The sequence below is a fragment of the Toxorhynchites rutilus genome, chromosome 2, assembly GCF_029784135.1.
Source record: "Toxorhynchites rutilus septentrionalis strain SRP chromosome 2, ASM2978413v1, whole genome shotgun sequence".
Classification (NCBI taxonomy): domain Eukaryota; kingdom Metazoa; phylum Arthropoda; class Insecta; order Diptera; family Culicidae; genus Toxorhynchites; species Toxorhynchites rutilus.
This window is the reverse complement of record NC_073745.1, coordinates 184,236,367-184,258,647: the sequence shown is the minus strand read 5'-3', so window position 1 is coordinate 184,258,647 and position 22,281 is coordinate 184,236,367. Positions and strand designations below refer to the sequence as shown.

At 36.4% G+C, this 22,281-nt stretch overlaps 2 protein-coding genes across 2 annotated transcripts in view; both read left to right on the top strand.

The window, feature by feature from the left end:
• Window positions 1–3,598: 3,598 nt before the first annotated feature.
• LOC129766489 (uncharacterized) lies at window positions 3,599–4,321 on the top strand. Its single transcript, XM_055767057.1, has one exon. The coding sequence runs from the start codon at window positions 3,599–3,601 to the stop codon at window positions 4,319–4,321; it is 723 nt and encodes a 240-aa protein (XP_055623032.1).
• A 2,049-nt stretch (window positions 4,322–6,370) lies between these two features.
• Window positions 6,371–22,281, top strand: part of LOC129767703 (homeobox protein araucan-like) — a 216,534-nt gene continuing 200,623 nt past the window's right edge. Inside the window, exon 1 of the mRNA XM_055768861.1 lies at window positions 6,371–7,557. Within this exon, the coding sequence (XP_055624836.1) occupies window positions 7,459–7,557 (99 nt within the window). The 5' untranslated portion in view covers window positions 6,371–7,458. The remainder of the gene's footprint in view (window positions 7,558–22,281) is intronic.

The window sequence follows — 22,281 nt, the reverse complement described above, 5'->3', positions numbered from 1 at the left end:
AAAAGTTATCCATTATTTTCTCGGTAGCTGACTTTAGAGATCAATATCTTACGTAATATCGATCATTCAATTTCAAATTTAGGCTCGTTGTAAATATGACATTCCGCACTAAGATAAATTCTCTTTCTGTTTTTTGTTTGTTCCATTCAGTTGTGAGTTACAGGGTGTTAACAATGGAGGTCAACAAAAAGAAAATTTGGTACATTTTACACTTTTTCTTTTATAAATGCGAAAATGCAAGCCAGGCCGCTGAAATTGGGAATGATGTTTATGGTGCCGATACTGCAACAGTAAAATATGACCAAGACCTGACAGAGACACTATGAAGTTACCTTTGGAATGGCAACAAATTTTTTAACAATATGGTGCATATTTGACCCAAATCCGACAATCCCAAACAGATTAAAAATTGTTTTGAATTTCACCTAAAAATGATGAATTACTTTTCCCCAACTTAATATTAGCAGCTGTTTACATCACCCCTCATCATGCTCAAATTAGTTGTTATGAAAAATTCTTCGATGTGGCTGTAATTCTTTTATCTTCCTTTGCACCACAATCAAAAATCCACATACACGGAAATTTCAATTAAAGTTATGCTGACACTGATTTTGATTATGAATTTACATTGATTCCAGTTTTGGGTCATAATAAGACTCCGTAATTTATTTTTGATAAAATAACTGGTCTTTAATTGAATAAAATAAACAAGGTTTGTAATCGACAGAAATGCTTCGTGGAGTTCTTGTTGACAAATATGACCGATGATTTCTGTGTGACTGAATAATTCACTCCAGTATGAAAATAAAGCTTTCCACACATTTATAGATTTACTTAAACTTCGTCCCGCCCAAAAAAATTTTTTTTTGTTATCACATTCACGTTTTTTACTAAGCGCACGTTCATAGGTCCAATCGTAGAACTGTTTATTGATTGATTTTCTAATCTACCCTTCAAAATCACATTTTGCTATAAAATTCTTAGTACGTCTACCAAAACTCGTCATATCAGATTTTTTTGCAGACACAATTCAAGTTCAAGATTTTTCAACCACTTGCAAATAACATGTTTCTCCGTGGAATAAACGATTGATACAGAAAATATGACAGAATAAAGGTAGCGCTAAATCGGGCAATTCCTTTCTCATGTTTAGCTCGGTGATCCATTTTTATTTATATAGATAGAAGATGATATAGGAGTGCGTTTTGTCATATTAAAAACATCAATTGTCATGTTTGGTTGGAATATGTTTGGTTGAAATATGTGTATTATTTTTACGGGACCACCTATTCATTTCACAGGAGAGAGGAGTGTCATATCATTTCTCATATTCAAAAACCTACACATGCCAAATTTGGCTTCATTTGATTGATCAGTGTTCTGTCACACAGACAATACCATTGTTGCTGAATAATACGCCATTGTTATTGAACAATACGCCATTGCTGCAGAATAATACACCATTGTTGCTGAACAATAAATACATCGGTCCTGCAAAGCCTGAATAGTGGAGGAGAACTAGAATTTCGACGTTTTGGACAAACACAATCATACAAGGCATTACATTGCCTTTGAAAAGGTAATTAGCTGTCCAAGAACTCACTTCGTTACCCCAGGGCTACTGGTCTTAAAATTTTTCGCAGAACCCGGACGCTCTAATCATCGACGTTTTCGCTTCGACTGGATCAACCCCACGATCATCGAAGGGATGGAGCAGGAGCAGAGGCTACACCAATTGACGGTACGACAGACTACGCTTATGGCTTCGCTGGATCGTGCGGAACAATTTTTGGAAAGTTTCGATGACTATAGGGACAGGATTATGCTACAAGTAGGACTGGAAAATTTAGATTTAATTTGGCGTGAATTAGAAAGCGTTCAGGCTGGTTTGGAGAGTGGAGTAACGAGTGAAGAAGGTATGAATCAAAACGAATGTCAACGTACCTCCTATGAAAACAAATGCTTTCGAATAAAGGCTGGTCTTCTCTCTAAGCTCTCTCCGTTTCTTCCCAATGAAAACATTCCTCAAACTTCGCATGCTATGGTTTCCTCTAGTCTAAAGGGTTTTAAGCTTCCAACTGTCGCTTTACCAGAGTTTGACGGAGATTTTAATCAGTGGTTAGCGTTCCACGATACGTTTTTGGCGCTAATTCACTCCAATCCGGACGTACCGAATATACAAAAATTTTACTACATCTGCGCAGCAGTGAAAGGTGAAGCAGGGCAACTCATAGAATCAATCGGAATAAGTGTTGTGCTTTAGCTTTAGCCAACAGGTATGCTAACGAGTACCTGTTGAAAAAACTGCATTTGCAAGCTATGCTGTAAGTTCCACGTGTCAAGAAAGAAACTTCAGCGTCCTTACACGGAATTGTCGATGACTTCAAACGGCATTCATATATATTGAGACAAACCAGTGGATTCCTGGAGCACAATCTTGGAACATTTACTGTGTATTCGACTACCGGACGAATCTCTGGAAGCATGGGAAGACTATGCATCCACTGTTGAGGAGCCTACGTAAAACGCTCTCGTCGAGTTTTTACAGCGCCGTATCCGCGTTTTGGATTTACAAATGTTTCAATCGGTCGAAGGTCTTCCAATCCTAGACCATCTCTCAGTGCTGCTGTGGTTACCTCCACTAGGTGTTACGCGTGTGAGCAACGCCATCCATTGTTCAAATGTTTCAAATTTGAAAGGCTTCCTCTGACAGCAAGGATAAATCTTGTCACGCTAAAACGACTATACATGAATTGCATTCGAAGTGATCATTATGCTAAGAATTGCCCATCGAAGTGCAGTTGCAAAACCTGCAAGAAACGTCATCATTCGCTCCTCCATTCAGGGTATGTTGACAATGACGGTCATTCCCACTACGAATCAACTGCTTCCGCATCCGCGCAAGCCGCCCGAGTTTCATCAAACGTAAGCGTTACACCCCAGGTGAAGGTCCTTCATCCGCCGCCTTCCCCGCTGCTACTTCTACCGAGTCGACAATGAACGAATATCTTAATCAACCCCAGAAAAACGTTTTCATGCTAACCGCGGTTGTGAAAATTACAGATCTCTACGGAAAGGAACACCTTGCGCGAGCCCTGTTAGATAGTGCGTCTCAACCAAATTTAATGAAGGAACAAATGGTGCGAATTCTACGATTGAAGCGGAAGAGAACAAACAATCTCGTCCAAGGAATTGGAAAACACTCCCATCAATCCCGAGAGTCCATAAATACAAAAATTCGTTCTAGAAGAGAAACATTTGAAGTCAACGCAGAGTTTTTGATCCTGCATAAGATAGTCGCGGAGCTTCCAGTCTGCAATGTATCATCTCGTGATTGGAAGCAACCCCGTGATGTTTTCTTGGCTGACCTGGTACTCATCAAAACTTTAATAGATTTGCTGATGGGCACTTTTTCTCGTTCTTCAACACAACCAGACGAATACAATATATTCATCTGCCAACCTTGATAGACAGTGTGTTCGGATGGCTAGTATCGGGAAAGTTTAGCCCAGTTCATTCGGATGGGCAGAAGTCTCGCTGTAGTATTACTACAATTTCGTTAGTTACCCTTGAAGACAGTATAGAGCGTTTTTGGAAAATGGAAGAGCTGTCGAATCGTATCAACTATTCACAAGAAGAGAAGCAATGTGAGCAATATTACTCCTCCACTGTATCCCGTCAAACTGATGGACGTTATGTGGTTCGTTTACCACGCAAACATAATTTCGATGAACTGTTGGGACAGTCAAAAACTATGGCACTGCATCGTTATGAACTTCTCGAGCGTAGGCTACTGAAAAGTCCTGAACTGAAGGAAGGATATAATGAATTTATGTCAGAATATATCTCTCTCTCTCGAACACATGCGATGTATTCGAAGACAAATTACCTCCCGCATCATCCTGTGACAAAGAAAGAAAGCACGACAATTAAATTACGTGTAATGTTCGATGCTTCCGCTAAAACCAGCACGGGCTTCTCACTCAACGAAGCACTGTTGGTGGGTCCTGTAATTCAGGACGATCTTCTGACAATCATCCTTCGGTTTCGGATACATCCAGTAGCAGTGGTGGGAGATATCGTCAAAATGTACCGCCAGATTTTATTCCATCACGAGGACACTACCCTCCAGAGAATCGTGTGGGGCTTCAAACCAACAGATCCAGTAGAATGCTATGAACTTCAGACCGTTACTTACGGGTTAAGCCCCTCATCCTTCCTAGCAACGCGTACGCTGGAGCAACTAGCAGTGGACGAAGGTCAGTCCCATCCAATTGGAGCATTGCTCTGCGAAAGTCCTACTATATGGACGACTTCATAGGAGGTGCCCAATCCGTGGCAGAAGCAATCGAATTAAGAAATGAATTAACAGATTTAGGGGTATGTGGAGGTTTTAGGGGGAAGCGTTTCTATGGTGGTTCGACACACCTACCCCCTCTCTGAGGGCATGGGGGCTGCCATACAAATGAAACACAAACTTCTGCATAACTCGATAACTTATAGATCTAATAACTCGAGATCTAATCAAGCAAATGAAGCCGACTTTGGGATGTGAGGGTTTTTGGGTACGAGAAATGTTTCTATGATGGTGTAACACCCCTCCTTCCTCTGGAAAGGAGAGGGGGTCCCAATAAAAATAATGCACATATTTCAACCAAAAATATTGCAACCAAACATGACAATTGAAAATTTTCGGAAAACTCTGAGGAAAATGGGGAAATTCGAAAAATTCAATTGGCATGTGTTCTACAATTACATTTTGACAAGCGTTGTTAGTCCATTTGATGTTTGCGGTAACGAAATATATAAATAAAAATGGGTCGCCGAATGTGTTGATAAGAGCAGAACTCGAGAGAGGATTTGTCTGATTTAGGGCTGTTTTATATGATAGAATGATATTTTCTGTATCAAACATTTATTCTATGTAACGGAGAAACATTTTATTTGCAAGTGGATGAAAAATATTGCACGAGAATTGCATCTGAAAATAATCTGATATTATAATGTCGTGTTGTGGTAGAAGTACTGAAATTTTACAGTAAAAAATAATATTAAAAGGTAGATTAGAAGATCAATCAATGAAAAGTTCTGCGATCGGACCCATGAACGTGCGCTTAGTAGGAAAACGTGGATGTGATAACGAATAATAACTTTTGGGTGGGACGACGTTTGCCGGGCCAGCTAGTAACTAATAAATAGCCTCATTCTTACTAGGTATGAGTATTATGAACATTAAAAGTACATCAAATTGAATTGAATCACTTCAAAACCGCTAAATATACCGCTGATTTCTCGTTTGTTTGATAAACCCTCTAAGTCCATCAACTTTGAAGCGTTATATTTTGAGCTTCACCTGTTATATTGGTGAAGTAGTGGTCCCAAATAATATGTTTTGGGTCTATAAATCGAATCTCATACCAACAAATTGGAAAACCTGGTCAAAATTTTGAGAAAAACAGTTTTTTGTCGTTTTTTCGCAAGTGCGTCAAATGGACTTATGGGGTTTCTCAAACAAACGATTTAATTATTATTCACATTGTTTACGACAAAAAATTTCCCTATTCGCACTATGTGAGTCCATGACATATCTGGACCTATGTGTTCTCCGAAAACAAACGACTATTGGTTAGTCGAAAGTTTGCATTTCCCCGCAATATTCAATGTAAACATCTCGCTCAATAGAGTTTGGTTCCGCGTTTTAGAAAATAATAAGTATCACAGTGGCGGCACGAAGCTCACCTGACCGAGATCAGAAACATTTCAAGCGAGGCTGGACAGGCGCTTCGACGGTGTGGCCTCCTGCAAGTCCCCCACAGAGCACTCGGTGTGCGTCGTACATTTCGACCGACCTTCCTGACTTTCGAGGAAGTTTGCAGCGAGCCATATGCATAGAGGAGAGTCCCTACATATGAGTGAATTGGAGTTGCTGTTTTCCTCCATATGTAGGTACACAAAATGTGCGCGTCGTTTACCGATGTCGAGTTTTGCCAAAACCATCCTTCGTGCGGTCGTGCTCTTCGTGAGAGCAAGAGAGTGTCTTTTATGTACAATGTGAGCGCATGTTTATGTACTCCGGAATCGGCGTGTGTCTGCCTTTGCAGCCGTTGCATGAGCGGACGGAGAAAAACATAGCCGGTGTTGCTTTCACGGGATCACCAGAGTCGCATCGCCGTATCCGCTTTTGGAACCTGGAGCAAAGGAACCCCAAACACAACCGAAACATCCGAGCATAACAGTTGGGGCCATGAGTCACACACGGCTCCAACATTCAGTGCTTGATTGCTTATCCACCAAGTCAAACATAAATAGCTCAAGCATATGCTCTGTGAGTGATTCGGATCAATCCATTAATAAGTAAAGAATAGAGAAAACAAGTTTTTTTTTGCGCTCAATTCAGCTATATGCTGAAGGTGTGTATTTTACACACATCAATGCAAACAGATTCAGGTGCAAAGGATCTTTCTTCACATAAGAGTGTTTGTGCTTTCTTGCTGACGTTTTACATAAACCGGCAAGATTGATTTGTAACTGTATAAAGAACTGTACATTAACTATCGTTTCGTGAATGTTTATTATATTCTTATTGCTTTCATATTCGACCATTACGCCAGTGATTAAATCTTCGTTCAAAATAAGATAAGGAACAAAAACGCTATCCGATAAAGTCGTAAAAAGTCATGGAAAATAATACATTGAATTCATACCGTTTGATAAAAAAAAAAAGAACCTGAGAAGATGTTGTAAGTGGAAAAGTAGAAAATAAATCAAATAAAAGAGTAGCCAAAGAAAGCCGACAATAACCGGGGCGTAATCATTCGTTGCGGGTGTGTGGAGAAAAATTCCCAACTGAAAAACAAGTTTCGCGCTCGTTTTTTTTTATCTTTTCCGCCCAGCTTGGTGCGAGTGGTTAAGAGTGGTGTTGGCGGTGGAAGCAAGAAATGTTTATCTACATCATATCGTCATCGCGATGAGTCCTTGATATCGTGGGATTGATTGGTTGATTCCCCGACGACCACAGCCACATTGACAGTTGACAGTTGACAAGCATGCCCTTATAGTTAAATATCCAGCTTGAAACGAAATAATTTGAACTACGGACCGATGTCTGTTTCAGAACCCATCGTTATTTGTTGATTTTTTGTGTGCAGCCGAATAACTTCCGCCGACAGGATTCGTTGCATCGCACGCTGATGGAGAAACTGAGCTGAAACCGACCGCTGTTTACGATAACAGTGTAAACAAACTATTTTGGCGGCATATAAACTAAGAGGGGTTTATTCGGTATATTTTCTAGTGTCGGTACTGTTTTGAAGTGTGATATGATTGACGTGTGACATGGATAAAGTGCTCCAGCGTCGTAAGTAGTAACATTTGTGGTTGGTGAAAATTAGTGATTATCGAAGGAAGAGCGGTCGATTCATGCATTGAGTGTCACATAATCAGTGTGTCGGCCTAATCATGGACATACCTGGCGTTAATGATGGCTGGGAAATGGAGGTGAATCCATTAATGCAAGAGATGGCTCATCGAGAGGATGATTACTTCAATCCTCAAGAGGTAAGGGTCCAATAATTGAATCTGACGTTAGTTTGTTCCACGTGTCTCAAGATATGATAACTGCTGAAATTATTTTTATTTTATACGATATTAAAACAAACAATATGATTATACAGCCATTCCATGTCAAACCGATATTCGTCAAAAGTGGTAGTTTCGTTCTTTATCGCAAACTATTAGACCCGTTTTTTTTAATTTTTTTGTTAGGGTGCACATTTTCTCTTTAGGGTGATCCGAAATATAGACTTTTTCCCCTTTATTCCAAAAATGACATTTTTCAAAAAATCATAACTTGTGAACTACTGAATCGATTTAGATAGTCGACATATCAAATTAAAGCTTATAGGCTAGTCATTCTTGGAAAAATGCTACGCTTGCAAACATTCTAGGTTTTGGTTTTGTCATTTTTGATTGTATTTGTTTTTTATAGTTTTCATGGTCTCGAGACCAAGGGCGCTTTATTTTTTATATTTTTTATGGAAAGCTGGGGATTTTTCACATAACGTATCTCGAAACCAGGGAGGCTTTTTCTTTCGTTTTTGAGTTATGATTTTTCAAAGTTACCCGATGGTTCAAAAAATCGTTTTTCCCTTTTTTTTCCCAAAAATGACTTTTTTCAAAAAAATTATTACTTTTGAACTAATGGACCGATTCAGATGATCGACATATCAAATTAAAGCCTACTAACTAGCTTTTAACTAAAATAACACGCTTGCCAATTAATGGGATTATAGTCACATACATCCAGTCTAGTCGCATAGAAATATTGAACGAAAACTGAAAAAATGTTAACTTTGAAAAATCATAACTTAAAAACGAAAAATAGCACCTCTCTGGTATTCAGATGTATTATGTGAAAAAACCTCAGATTTTAGGAAAAAATATAAAAAATGTGGCGCCCTTGGTCCCGAAACGATGTAAGTTATAGAAAACAAATATAATCAATAATTACGAAAACAAAATCCATTTCTATTCAGAGTGTTATATTTTTTTCATAACGAATAAAAACGATTTGTTTCAAGATATGCTATGTGAAAAATTTTCAGCTTTCCAGAAAAAATATAAAAAAATATAGCGCCTTTGGTCCCGAGACCATGAAAACTATAAAAAATAATTACAATCAATAATAACGAGAACACAATTCAAATTTTACATAAGAATTGGTACAGTGGTTCAAAAGTTATGATTTTTTTTAAAAAGTCATTTTTCGAAAAAACGTGGAAAAATTTGATTTTTCGGACCACCCTTAAATGGAAATGGTCACCCTAACAAAATTAAAAAAAAACGGGTCTAACGGTTTGCGACAAAGAACAAAATTTCCACTTCCCACGAAAATCTGAGAACCACTATATCGGTTTGACATGGAATGGCTGTATATAAACAATATATCTATTTGGCAAGATACACTGGGAATAAACGTGAATGTTCAAATAATTATAGTTCTCCAAGATGTTCTGATATTCCAAGGGATATGCAAAAAGCGGAGATTTTTGATTACTTGTACTTATTTTCCTAGTAGGAGATATATTGAGATATTTGTTATTATCGAAACTACATAATACTGGTCGGAGTGTCAATATTGTGAATAAATAGAATTGACAACTTTTCTGCAACTTATTTTCCGGGAATGATTATAGCTCAGTTGTTTCTTGATAACTTATGGATCTCCGGCCAGCACTAAACTAGTGAAAATATGTATAAAAAAAGAAACAATAAATAATTATCATTTCATATAAGGAAAATACAATAAAATACAAATGTTGTCGCAAATCTATTATAAATAGTTTACGCTCTAGTACTTTTATACAATTGCTTTATATTAGAGCATCATTCATCATTCATTAGTTTATATTTATTTGTTATGTACAACATTCATCATTTAACACGACCAAAAATCCAGGGCATGTTTTCAGAAAGTTATTATTGCTGAATGTTCTTGAAAGTCTGCTGTGAAATTTTAATATATTATCAAAGAATCATTTCGTATTCTGGCTTCATCGCTAATATTCGAAAAAACTGTGTATCAAAGACAACAGCTGACCCGGCAAACGTTGTTCTGCCATATAATTTATTTCTGGAGAATATTTTTGGTTAGCAAAAAATAACGAATCGATTTTAAGAGTGTTTGTATGTAATCGTTCAGATCTGTAAAATTGGTCCAAATGATGATTTTCACTGCGAAACATATATATGCGTACCTCTTATCCGAATTTTCCCTTTTTATTTTAAATATCCTTCTTTTATATATAAAGAAACGCATAGACATTTTTTCCTAATCACCTTAAATATTTTTCAAAGCATTTATTGTTCTAATTTGAGTGAAGACAAACTCACAAAATATATAGATGACGCAGATCTGATCAGCCGTTCTCCCGTGATGATATTTTACACGTACGTGGGAAAATCCTTCTTTTATATATAAAGATTAAAAAGGAATGAACAGCAACTCATTTAAGTAACTTGTTATTTAAATTCATGAACTGTTGTTCACGTGTTGCAATTTACACGTATATGTTTACTGTTTACTTTATCTTACGAGGGGTTTTCGAAGATCAATCAATGACCCCACGGCAGTATTATCAATTTTCGAATAATCCTCTTGAATTGTCTTGAGATGTAACAGAGAGAGTCATATTACCGCCCATATGCATGATATCTGCATGTGACATAATTTTAATAATTTTTAGTTATATCGTTTGAATCGGGACTTTCTGCCAACCACTCCATCATATCAATAACAGTTCAGCTGAAAAGTTCATGCGGGTGACGTCTAGATGGCGTCTCTTGCAAACATCTACTTGACTATCACAAAGCACCATCTTTCAATGGATACGTGTTCAAATTTGACAGCAAACGGTCGATTGGTTCGTGAGTTACAGCACTGAGAGTGTAGCAGCTTTTGTTATTGTGAAAAAAAAAATTGTGATTATCAATGAAAACGATGATAAAATTGCATGAATTGGGCTTCGAATTGCTTCCGCATCCACCGTATTCTCTAGATCTGACCCTCAGCGACTATTTTCTGTTCGCAGACCTGAAGAGAATACACGTTGGAAAGAAATTCAAGACCGATGATGAAGTGATTACCGAAACTGATTTTGGAAAAACCGAAAGAGTACTATAAAAATGTTATTGAAAAGTTGCAAAATCGCTATAATCGCTGTATCGCCCTCGAAGGCAGTTATGTTGAATAATAAAATTGAATTTTGCAAAAAAAAAAATTGTTTTACCTTATAAACTTTTCAGCCGAACTGTTATTGCTGTTCATCGACTTCAGTAAAATACAGTTTCATCCCATTGACCTTTAATAAACTCATTAAGAACATTTTCTCTTTAATTCTGAGTGTTCCACATAATTTTCTTAGATCATTTTGTTCGAAATGAAATCAAATGGAGTCTCTCCAAGACGTCCAAATGCGACCCGAATATAACACTCGTTATGTTATCTATTACGCTTACCTGTACACACCGTCTGTGGTTGATATTAATGTACGCTATATTTATTACTTCGAAAATACAAACTCTTACTTAAAATTAACTTCGAAAATACAAATTCGAAAATACAAACTCTCAAGGGGTCTTCATAGCCTAATTGGTTGCGTGTCCGCTACTAAGCGAACGATCATGAGCTCATAACTCAGGGCCCCTCTACTGACCATCTTTGTGTGTTATTCTAGCTACTATATCCACGCAACAATCATCATGTGAAGGTAATCCCAGTCCCTTACCGCTTACATTTTCGGTCTGCTGTATCGGTTATTGGAACTATTAATAACTCAACAAAGGAAGCCTCATATCAACAGTCCCGCTGTGAACAGCCCAACTGTGAACATTCGAACAATAGCAATATTCTTACGCCGGAAAAGGCGGCATGTGTTGTGCATCGATAGAATAGGAATTCTCTTACGTCTAAATGACTACTGTGTTATAGATAAACACAAATGTTTATCGATATATAGCGCGATACTCTTACGCCATAGAAAGGTAACAGTGTAGTATACGACAAAAGTTATCTTAGGATAAAAATGTACACGAATGAATTCGGCTCTGTTACAGCTGAATTGCTAAATGAGCCTAATATAATAAAATTGTGTTGGGATAAAAAAATAAAATACAAACTCTATGATATACAATTTTTCTCTGACTAGAAACTTTAGTACAATTCCCGCTCTGGTCATGATCCTCCGATATGAATTGGTACACGCAACATTCATTCAAGGCATGTTATTCTGCATTGAAATTTCAACTAAGTACTAAAAAAAACAAGACGCAAGTAACGCCCGACGATGAGAAAACGAAATCTTTTTAGGAACGTGAGGTTCCTTTACAAATAAAAGAACATGTTCGAGAAGCAAAATATTAAATCTATAAATATAAACGAACTTTGATCCGTGGTGCTGTAATTTTAAAAAAATTTTATGACCAGAGATGCCAACCTTTCTGATTTTTCAGGATTTTCCAGACCTTCTGGCATGCTTCCTGATATCCTAACAAACACTCTATTCTGCCTGTTTTTTTATACATAATAAATACATTAGGATCCCTACCAAAATTTTCCTGGTACAAAGCTTTTTTTATCATACATGTTGACAGTTGTAAAACTATAAGCTTTTCCAGAATGAAAATCACGAATTATTCACTATACATAAAATGATCTAAGATTTCCAAAACATTGCCGGATAATTTCATGAAACCAGAATATTTGACGAATTAAAGGGATTATAACGAGAATAAGTTTGAGATACAACATTACCTTAGTGAGGATGATGTGTATATACGAGTTATTGATGAAGGAATACGTTTTAGAGTGTAAAATTTCCTAAGAGATAAGTTTTGAATTTACTGTCAATATGAGAAGAGTTATGTAACCAAACCAAAAAACATCAAAATTTGAAAACTATCTTCAATTCTTCCTCTGCTGATATGCTAATTTGGGAGTAAATATTCAGTCCGGATCATGAACGATGAATGCAGAGAAATTCTGAATATAGATTTTTCTGTAATTAATTATAGTTCTGCAGGTGTTTGGGGAAAAATATCAACAATCAAAAGATCCAACGACACACTGGCTTCTCCACTTCTGGGAGAGTTTATACCATGTTCATATATTTTTCCACTTTCTTCACATTCAATATAGGTTGAACGACTTTTCTCTCAATTCAATCTTAATTAAACGAAAATTAGAATAATAGGATAGGAACGGAAACAATGGCAGGAATGTTAGCCACTAAAAATTATGTAGTAATAAATAAAAAAGATACACGTTCCGTTATATTTCGCAGCAATAACATCTGAATACATCAAATCGGTGTATGAAACATTTAGATGTATAAATGTTGAATATCCTATATTCAGTTGTTCGGATAGTTTTTGTCGCTTCGAAGGTTGACAAAATCGAAACGTTGATCAAGAATAATCTTCGGGATACAACAAATGAATAAGCAACCAGTCGTTGCATTCCCACAAACACTGCTCGCAATTGGACAATTTAAAGGCAGCTATCCAGGTCCAGTGCCGAAAATATTCACGTTCTCGACATTCAAATACTGCGAGTTTCAGTCTATCTTGTATTGATAACCTACTGCTCAAGCGAGATCGATATGAAATAACACTATCAGTGAACACCAGTGGAATGAACATCAACATCAGCTTGCCGTGAAGTTCATTTTTCATTTGCTTTGCCATCAGAGTAACGGTAAACTTCATATATTTTTGATCACTTTACAAATTATTCTGGAGTATGGCTGGGAAGCGCTATCCCATCAGCTGCACTGACCGGCTATTGCACATTCAGATTACTTTATGTTCAGATTTAGGTCCCAGCGAAATTCTATCAAGGGCAAAAGATCGACTTTATGGACAGCATAGAAAATACCGTGAATTGTTTTCGATATAAAAGCAAACATATTCTGGGAGGATATGATTTTGATGTTATGTGAAAGATTACAAATGACTGTGGAACAAAATTGTGCATTTATCTGCCTATAAAAATTATACTTTTCCTTTCCCAAAAATTGTCACGAACTTTGTAGCAACCAATGTAACCTATCCTGCTTTCTTCCTAATTTTTATTTTCATACTTCTTGATTTTTGAAAATTATAGCTGACAACCCCGGTTATGATCCCACCTCGCTTTCCAACAATTGTTTGAGCCGGTCGAGTTATCTTCAAGATAATTAGTTATGAGGATTTTCTCCCGTAACATCGAACTGAACCTGTAAGCAAGGTACCAAAGCAACTGTCACAGTTGATTTTTCTTTCAGCAATCTTTTTTTTTGTTTCACGGACATTTGAGAGACTTATATGAGGATGTTTTTTTCTCAGTTGCTTTACCATTAAACCCTTTATAATCATCACTGGAATAAGCATCGAACAACTCGCACAATATCGTTACTGGTACGAGCATTACCGTTACGGAACCTAATATCACTTCGATAACGACTGGTTCCCTCCAACAGTCAAGAACTATTCTTGCCCCGCCCTTGCGACTGCCAAGAAAATAAGCATAGCACAGTTTGTCCGACATTCACTTAAGAGCAGCGTTCCTCCAGAGTTATCGGAATCTTCCCGACTTTTGCGGATCACCCACACATATAGACTATCCTTGGTATAGTCCAGACTTTCACGATTCTTCCAGATTTCTTCGATTTTATCACAATAATAGAAAAAATAACTCTTTTGACTGGCTTCAACTATCGTGAAAGTTGATGAATTTTTAACAATTATTCAATGACATCTCAAATGGAACTAAACATATGTGTAATGACATTTATAATTTAAGCTGTATTTCCTAGCGAAGCAACAAATTTGTAGAGCACAAGAACTTCTAAAAATGATGCTTCTGAGAATGTTACATCCATGCGGAAAAGATAACTAAAAGCAGTTCAAGTTCTGTTCAAGTTTTGCGATAAATGTAGAAATTTTGGTATCAATCTATACTGCCGTTCTACACATAGTTGTCCCATGTTACTTTTTGACAATTTTTTCTTTCCTTCATAAAACGATGTTATTATGCCTAACCTAACGGAAAAAAACACAACAAAACATTGTATTTTTTATATTTTCTACATCACTGCTATTTTATATGAAAAAATAAAAAAAAATTAAAAATACATATTTTAGATATTTCTATTTAAAGTTTTTTTTGTAAATAAAAAAGAGTAGTAATTTTTTTCTCAGTGTTTTTTTCATATTAACATCAATACTCTATAACTCTTTCTAAGACACTATTTCGGTACGACTCACAATTATTATAAATTATCAAAGATTTTTTTATTATTCTCTTACTAAAGTCAATACGCCCTTTTCAAAAATTACGCTTGAGTCAAAAAATTCCCATTTGCTGCGGAAAACTCATATTTCGTCCAACCCAAACGGAATACAAACTATCAATCGAATCAAAAATATATGTTCCTAAAATTTGAATTTTAGAACGATTTTATATGGAATTAGCTGACCCTGCAAACTTCGTCCCACCCAAAATTTATATGTATTGGAGCCCCCCCTTTAGAGAGGAGGAGGAGTGTCGAGCTACCATAGAAACGTTTATCGATCCCTATATCCTCTATATGCTAAGTTTGATTTCATTCGTGGGATTAGTTCTCGAGTTGTTCAGCACCCTCCCCCCTCTTTAGAGAGAGGAAAGGAGTGTCAAATCACCATTAAAACATTTATTGCTCGCTAAAACCTCCATATGCCAAATTTGGTTCCATTTGCTTGATTAGTTCTCGAGTTATGCATAAATCTGTGTTACATTTCTAAGGCAGCCCCCCCTTAGAAAGGTGGGAGGAGTGTTGAGCCACCTTAGAAATGTTTCTTGTCCCCTAAAACCTCCACATGCCAAATTTGGTCCCGTTTGCTTGATTAGTTCTTGAATTATCGAACGGATCGAACGGATTCAAAAGCATTTTGTTCGATATGCTCTAAGGCGCCTAAACTGGAGGGATAGGACGATCCTGCCATCTTATGAAAGCCGATGCATGTTGATCGACCTACCGACACTATCAAGCAGACGAATACTCCTTCAACGTATGCTCATATTTGATGTTCTGACAAACCACGTCGATTGTGTTGACTTACTTGGGAAATTACGCTTCAACATTCCTCTTCGAGTGACGCGTCAAGTGGATTTTTTCCGTCGTTCAAACCATCGCACCTTATATGGGATGAATAATCCTCTGGACGTCTGCTGCAATCGCTTCAACGAAGTTTCAGATTTTTTTGACTTTGGAATGACCAAAAATTTGTTTAAAATTAGAATTAACTGATAAGTTATGTCTGTGCGTTACATTTTTATAGCGAAGATATTTTCAATTTTCAATTATGCGGAAATGTATGCTTCATTTGTATGGCAGTCCCCCCCCCTCCTCAGAGAGGGGAGGAGTGTCTATTCACCATAGAATCGTTTCGTGTCCCCTAAAACCTTCGCATGCCGAAATTCACTCCATTTGCTTGATTAGCTTTCGAGTTATGCAGAAATTTATCTATCATTTGTATGGTAGCTGCCCCTTAGAGAGGGAGTGGAGTGTCTAACCACCATAAAAACATTTATTGCACTCTAAAACCTCCAAATACAAACTTTGGTTCCATTTGCTTGATTCATTCTCGAGTAATGCAGAAATTTGTATTTCATTTGTATGGGGTTGAAGTGTCTAAACACCATAGAAATATTTATTGCACCCTAAAACCTCCATATGTCTAATTTGGTGTCATTTGCTTGATTAATTCTCGAGTAATGCAGAAAATTGTGTTTCATTTGTATGGCTCAAGGGGCGCGTGAAATTATTTAGGAATAAAAATGGAATTTTGTTACATAACGATCACGGGTAACTCCCTCCCCCTATGTCACATTAAGTAACGAAACCATGACCCTCTTTCCCCCTACTCGCGTTACGGAATTTGTGCACGACGCCTTAATAACACAAATGAAAATATTTATTATAAATATATATTGTATACAATACACATTTCCCACTGCATAAACAAAGGACCATTTTTTGTACCTAACTATTGTAGCAAAAATATTTCATATGTATGATGACTGTCTGCTCTCTTGTGTCCAAGATCAATTAGAATTTGAATATGAATCTTCTCACTAATACGCATTGGAAGAAATAGTTCTGATACACCCAAACTAGCGTTGGCAGAAAAGATATCTCTGGCAGAAAAAATGCCTTTTATCGTGTTGAAGCGTCAAATAAGAGTGTTAAAATGTGTGTATGTATGAAACTGACTTCTCATTTTCTCAGATTGAATATAAGTTTGAAATTGTACCAAAATAAATCCCAAACAATGTCAAGCAGGGATTGAACCAAGGCTGTTGCTGTCGTATCAATGCACGAGAATATTACACCACATTACAAAATGAAATGGGACACATACACGGAAACACTATCCGAGATTTTTGAGAGTAAAAAAGAGTGTTTTTTGACGTGAAACCTTTGATGCGTGCTTATTTGCAAAGTGTCCCTTTTGTGCTCTCCTCTATTGCAGTTATTTTGCTATGGTATATTATACACAAACTCGTTTGCGACTAATTCATTCCGAAGGGTACGCATAGCATTTTGTACTTCTGGTACAATATGCGATGAAGTGCTAAAGACCTAACATTCTACTCAAGTACAGCGAATTTGATAGCTTCGACCAAGTCACCAAGTCAATTGAGAACCTTAAGTGTAAAGTTATGTGCACCCGTGGCCGAGTGGTTAGCGTCTCACATTATCATGCCGGGTGTTCGGGTTCGATTCCCGTTCTGGCCGGAGGATTTTTCGTCAAAGAAATTTCCTTCGACTTGCACTGTGGTCACGCGTATTCAAGAGCTTGCCCCTCGGAATACATTCAAGGCGTGTTTTTTGGCTTAAAAAATCTCAACTAAGTATTAATAAATGGCGCTAGTTAATGCATACGTTGAGACGGCGAAAGTTCCACAGAGAACGTGAAAGCCATTCAAGAAGTTCAAGAAGTGTAAAGTTACAAAGATCACATGATAATTCATCAAGATGGTATAGTAACCATGATGCCAGGTCGGGCAAAAACAAAATATTTACATTGTGACTTTTGATGCAAGGTAGAACACGCTTCTTTCAGGAGCATTGCATTAAGAGCATTGCGAGACACAAAAATAATTTTCTTCATGGTCTGCATTATTATTTTTATTTTCTTGAAATCGATTATTTTTTGTATTCGTTGTTTTCAATTGTAAGACTAAAATTTTAAAAAAATAATTGGGATTTTTTCAAGAATTCTTCTCATTAATTCGAATAATCTTTCCACAAGAACTTTATTTTTTTCTCACAGAGCTCTATCGTAATGCTGACTCATATGAATTTGGTAAACCATCTAAATCCAATGTAAAGATAATCTCATATATTTTAAAAACAATTGTACAGCGCAATGCTATAAATATACCGACAAAATCTAGACACATGAAAAACAAAATTTAAAAAATATTAGAGCAGGGTCTCTAAATTTAAAATAATTTAAAAATGCCCAAAGGCCAAAAAAATTATTTTTGCGTAATCCGCTTAAAAATTCAAGAAAAAAATTACGCTACATGTGGAAAAAACAACACATACGAACGCATTTAAATAAAAATTAGAGTAAAATTGGGTCTCAAAGTAATAATTTTTTTCAAAATTTCGATATGCCTGAAAATATATATAACTTTTTTGTACCGCGCAACACTGAAAAAATCTGAAAAAAATCACTCATATCTAGAAAAGCCGAACAGAACACATTTAAATATGAATTAGAGTAGTACTGAATCTCTAAATCACAAAAATAATTTTTTTAAAATTTCAATTTTTTAGTACTTAAATTTTTGATGATTTTTTTTTTTTGATTGATAATTTTTCTTTATACACCGTAGTAAGATGCGTAGATGTTAAGCCACATAGGGGATCAAAAAAAACACCAAAATTTCTTTAATATCCTATACAATATTTGTCATACAGCTGGAGATTTGGTTTGGGAGCACTTTTTACTCCCTTACCCGGCCAGGCCCTTGAGCACAGAAATTTGACCTAATCGGACTCGAACAGACCACTGTTATTTTAAAAAGAAAAATTGCATCATTTTTAAAAAGTGCATACTAAATACTTACGCTAATAAGAGTAAAGATGCTGATTTCTTCAATATTTGAATCTGAATTTGTTCTCTAAGTATTTTATAAAGGGAAGAAATATTGCGGTTCGATATAGTTTTTTTTTTATTTAAATCGTTTAATTCGATATAGTTTATATGGTTCAAATTACGCTCTGATCCAACTGATCCAAAAAAATATTGAATATTAACCCATATACAGATAATATGGGTCGATACACTGTAATTTTTTTTATCTGTTTAATGAGGAATTAGACATTAGGAATACTTCATCATTCGTCTAACATCTCATGATGTTTATGTAACCATGTTAATAACCACAAAAAGTAAGTTTTGGACAAAATACGTAAAAATCGATTGAAAGAATAAAAAAAAAGAAACATCGATTATTTCACAACACCACGCAATTCACTTCCCTTGATAAAATAAGTTCTGAAATCAAATAATAGAATACAAATTTGTTTCGATACATACTTCATCATTCGAGTTGTACATCAAACACGGAGTGTGTTGAAGAACTCGAAGAGGAAAAGGAAGGATTGGACTTCATTCTTCTTAGAGCTTCCGATTGTCCAACATGGTTTACATATTTCATATCTTATGTCCACACGACCATCCTTAAAATATAAGTTTCACTGAGTATCGGATAGAACTCAATGTTTTTCATGGTTGCATGCGTCGTTACAAAGAAAGATATACTTATTTTTTATAACATCATTCAAATTATACAGTCATCGATAGATGGAGCAACTAGGATGTGCGAGTTCAATTTCCGACCAAGTTACGAGACGGCTTTCGACGCGTCAGGAATACTCTTTCATTTGAGAATGTAAAATTTAGTGCGTTAAAAATTGCGCTCTGGATCAACGGTATGACATAAAACACTGGAATAAAATTCGATCAAGTGATTAAGGATACACAAGAGTGGCTACACCGTGAAAAGGGAGGGAAGTGGGTGTAAATAGTTCCGACTGAACGATACTCATAAAGTAACCCCTTCTGCGGACGCCAATAATCAAATCATCACTATCAGTGCAATATCTGACGCCTTTTCTAATTTTGTAATATTTCCATCTACCATTTACCCTTCTAATGTTTAATCCATCCGTTTGCCGGTTTGCCGTAACGTTTTCTAGGCTCACGTTATAACTTTTCCCATTCCATGCTGGAAGAAATGTGCTCCTTGCTACTGGAACCCCTCCACAGTTGGCTTCAGTGGCCGGGAATCGACTTGATCTCGGTAATATAGATATGAGTTTTTCCCTTTTCAGACATTAAGTTATAATTTCTAACCATATTTAAATTTCACTCCTTCGTACCCTATAATGGTGGCATCCGGCACAACACAGGAAAATCGGCAGGGTGAACCGAACACTCTGGAATTGAAGATATGCAATGGGACGTGAAAAATTGAGACAGGAATATTAATGATTCGAATGGGTTAATAAAAATAAAGTTGTTGGAGCGTTGTCGGTATTATACAGTTTTGTGTTTTAGACTTTTAAAACAGTAGCAGACAGTTTCTGCTCGCTTAGGTGGGGTTCGGTGGAGCTTCGAGAATGGTGCAGAAAAGAAGAGACATGCGACTTATCGTAAGCATTAATGATAAGAGATAGTAAAAAAAGGAGTTGTAGAACAATTCTGTTCATTATGCGTCAAAGTTAAATATCTAATACCAATAGATGATATGTAAAAAGCTGGCATTCACCTGCTACCCTCTCTTCAAGTCTACGAGAAAAACTCCCCAAACTAAACCACACAATCAACAATTTAGTAATGTGGTTAGTTTACAGGGAAATTTATCTCGTACTGCACCCAAAAAAAAAAAACACAAAATATATTGAAACATAGATAAAAACACTAGCAGTACCGCTCCTTCGGCGCAAGCATCGTTCTCTACGCACAGTGTTATGGGACACAACGCTGTCATAACCGGAGAATTGGTGTAAAAGTGGGTTTGAGGAGAAAACGACCATACAAGGAACGCGGTTTACCACGATCGTTCTGGTAAAAGTATGATCCTACTAGAGATGTGATTCCAATCTGCAGCAGTTTTGGGACGGACTCCCCGCGAAATCCGGCATGGAATGGGAGAATAAATTATTGTCCATGTACGTACACTTGTCCGGTAGCCAAAACCAACTGACCATAGTGTCACCATTCGATGCTGTTTTTCTCCTTTTGTTCCCAAAATGGGGAATGAGGAGGCAAAATTCTATTTTCGGCGTCAGGACGGACGATTTTCAATGGACCAGATGGCGCACGATTGGTCCTCTCCGGCTGCGTCTCCCACTCTTGCATATTCAAAATAGTAGTCATATTCCGGGAGCTTTTTGTGTGATCCTCGGGATTTTTTTTCGTTTTGTGGGTGGCCCATGGTATCATAAACAACGCATTTTAAATGCATCTGCAGCGCGAGTGAAAAATTCAGCCGGATATTTCTGCTTTAATTTTTTAATTCTCCCCGATTATGTTTCCAGCTGAACAACTGTCTATCGCAGTTTGAAATTAAATTAAATTAAATTAATTATGTTTGGCTGATTATGTGAATGCAGAACTTGGTATTTATTTATTCCGGCGTGATGTATTTTATTTTTTATTTTTGTTTGCCGAAAAAAAACAGAGTAAGTTTACCGAAATTAAAATGCATAAAAAACCATAAAATTAACATTTTATATTAAATATCGAAATTAATTGAAATTGTTCACCCGATAGCGATGGGGTAAATATGACCAATAATGTGAATTAACCGCTTTCGACACATTGCGGTTTCGCAGCGCAGAATCTCGGGTTCGCTCAGAACGCAATGGCAGTGTTTTCGCGCTAAAAGCGAAATGTCTGCCTGATTTGTTCCATTTGCCCTATCATTATTTAAATTTGCGTTTGCTCACTCGGAAAATGTCACTCAATAACATCAATCGCCACAGGATGGCTAATTTTTCTTTAATTCATTTGCATTTCCGGTGAAAAAAAAACACACACACACATACAGAGAATGCAAATTACAGCAGAATTGGTATTGCCCAGATGCGTGCTTACCTTGTTTTTCAATCGGATGGTCATTCAACTGTAATGGGTAAAATATATGAATCAAAATACATTTTTCTGCATCCACTTCAGCAATAATTATATTTAAATTTCCCAAACAATGGAAACATAATTTTCCCCTTCCTTTGCGCCATAACAGCATTATAGTAATGAGAATGAGAACACACAAAAACTGTAACGCAGGAATATTCAAATAATGAACTGATCGAATTATGGTAATGCAATAATATATGAATGGAACTGTACGTCTCCTTTTGTTGGCTGATGGATTTTACTATGCAGTCACATATATTACAGAGACATATATTGAATGAGGATTTAAGGCGAAAAGCTTTTTTTATTCAATAAAAAAGCTCAACTTTTGTAAATTAGAGTTTAGCGGACATTTTTGAATTTTCAATTTAAAATATAATGAAAACAATGTCTATGTATTTTGGAAAAAAACAAAGAGCTATTTATATCTTCCCAATAGTTCTCCGATTTGAAAATGAATTGAATAAAGTACATCATACGATGTGTGTTAATTTAATTCTGAGAATTTCTAAACACAAGTAAATCAAAATTTTGATTTTTTTC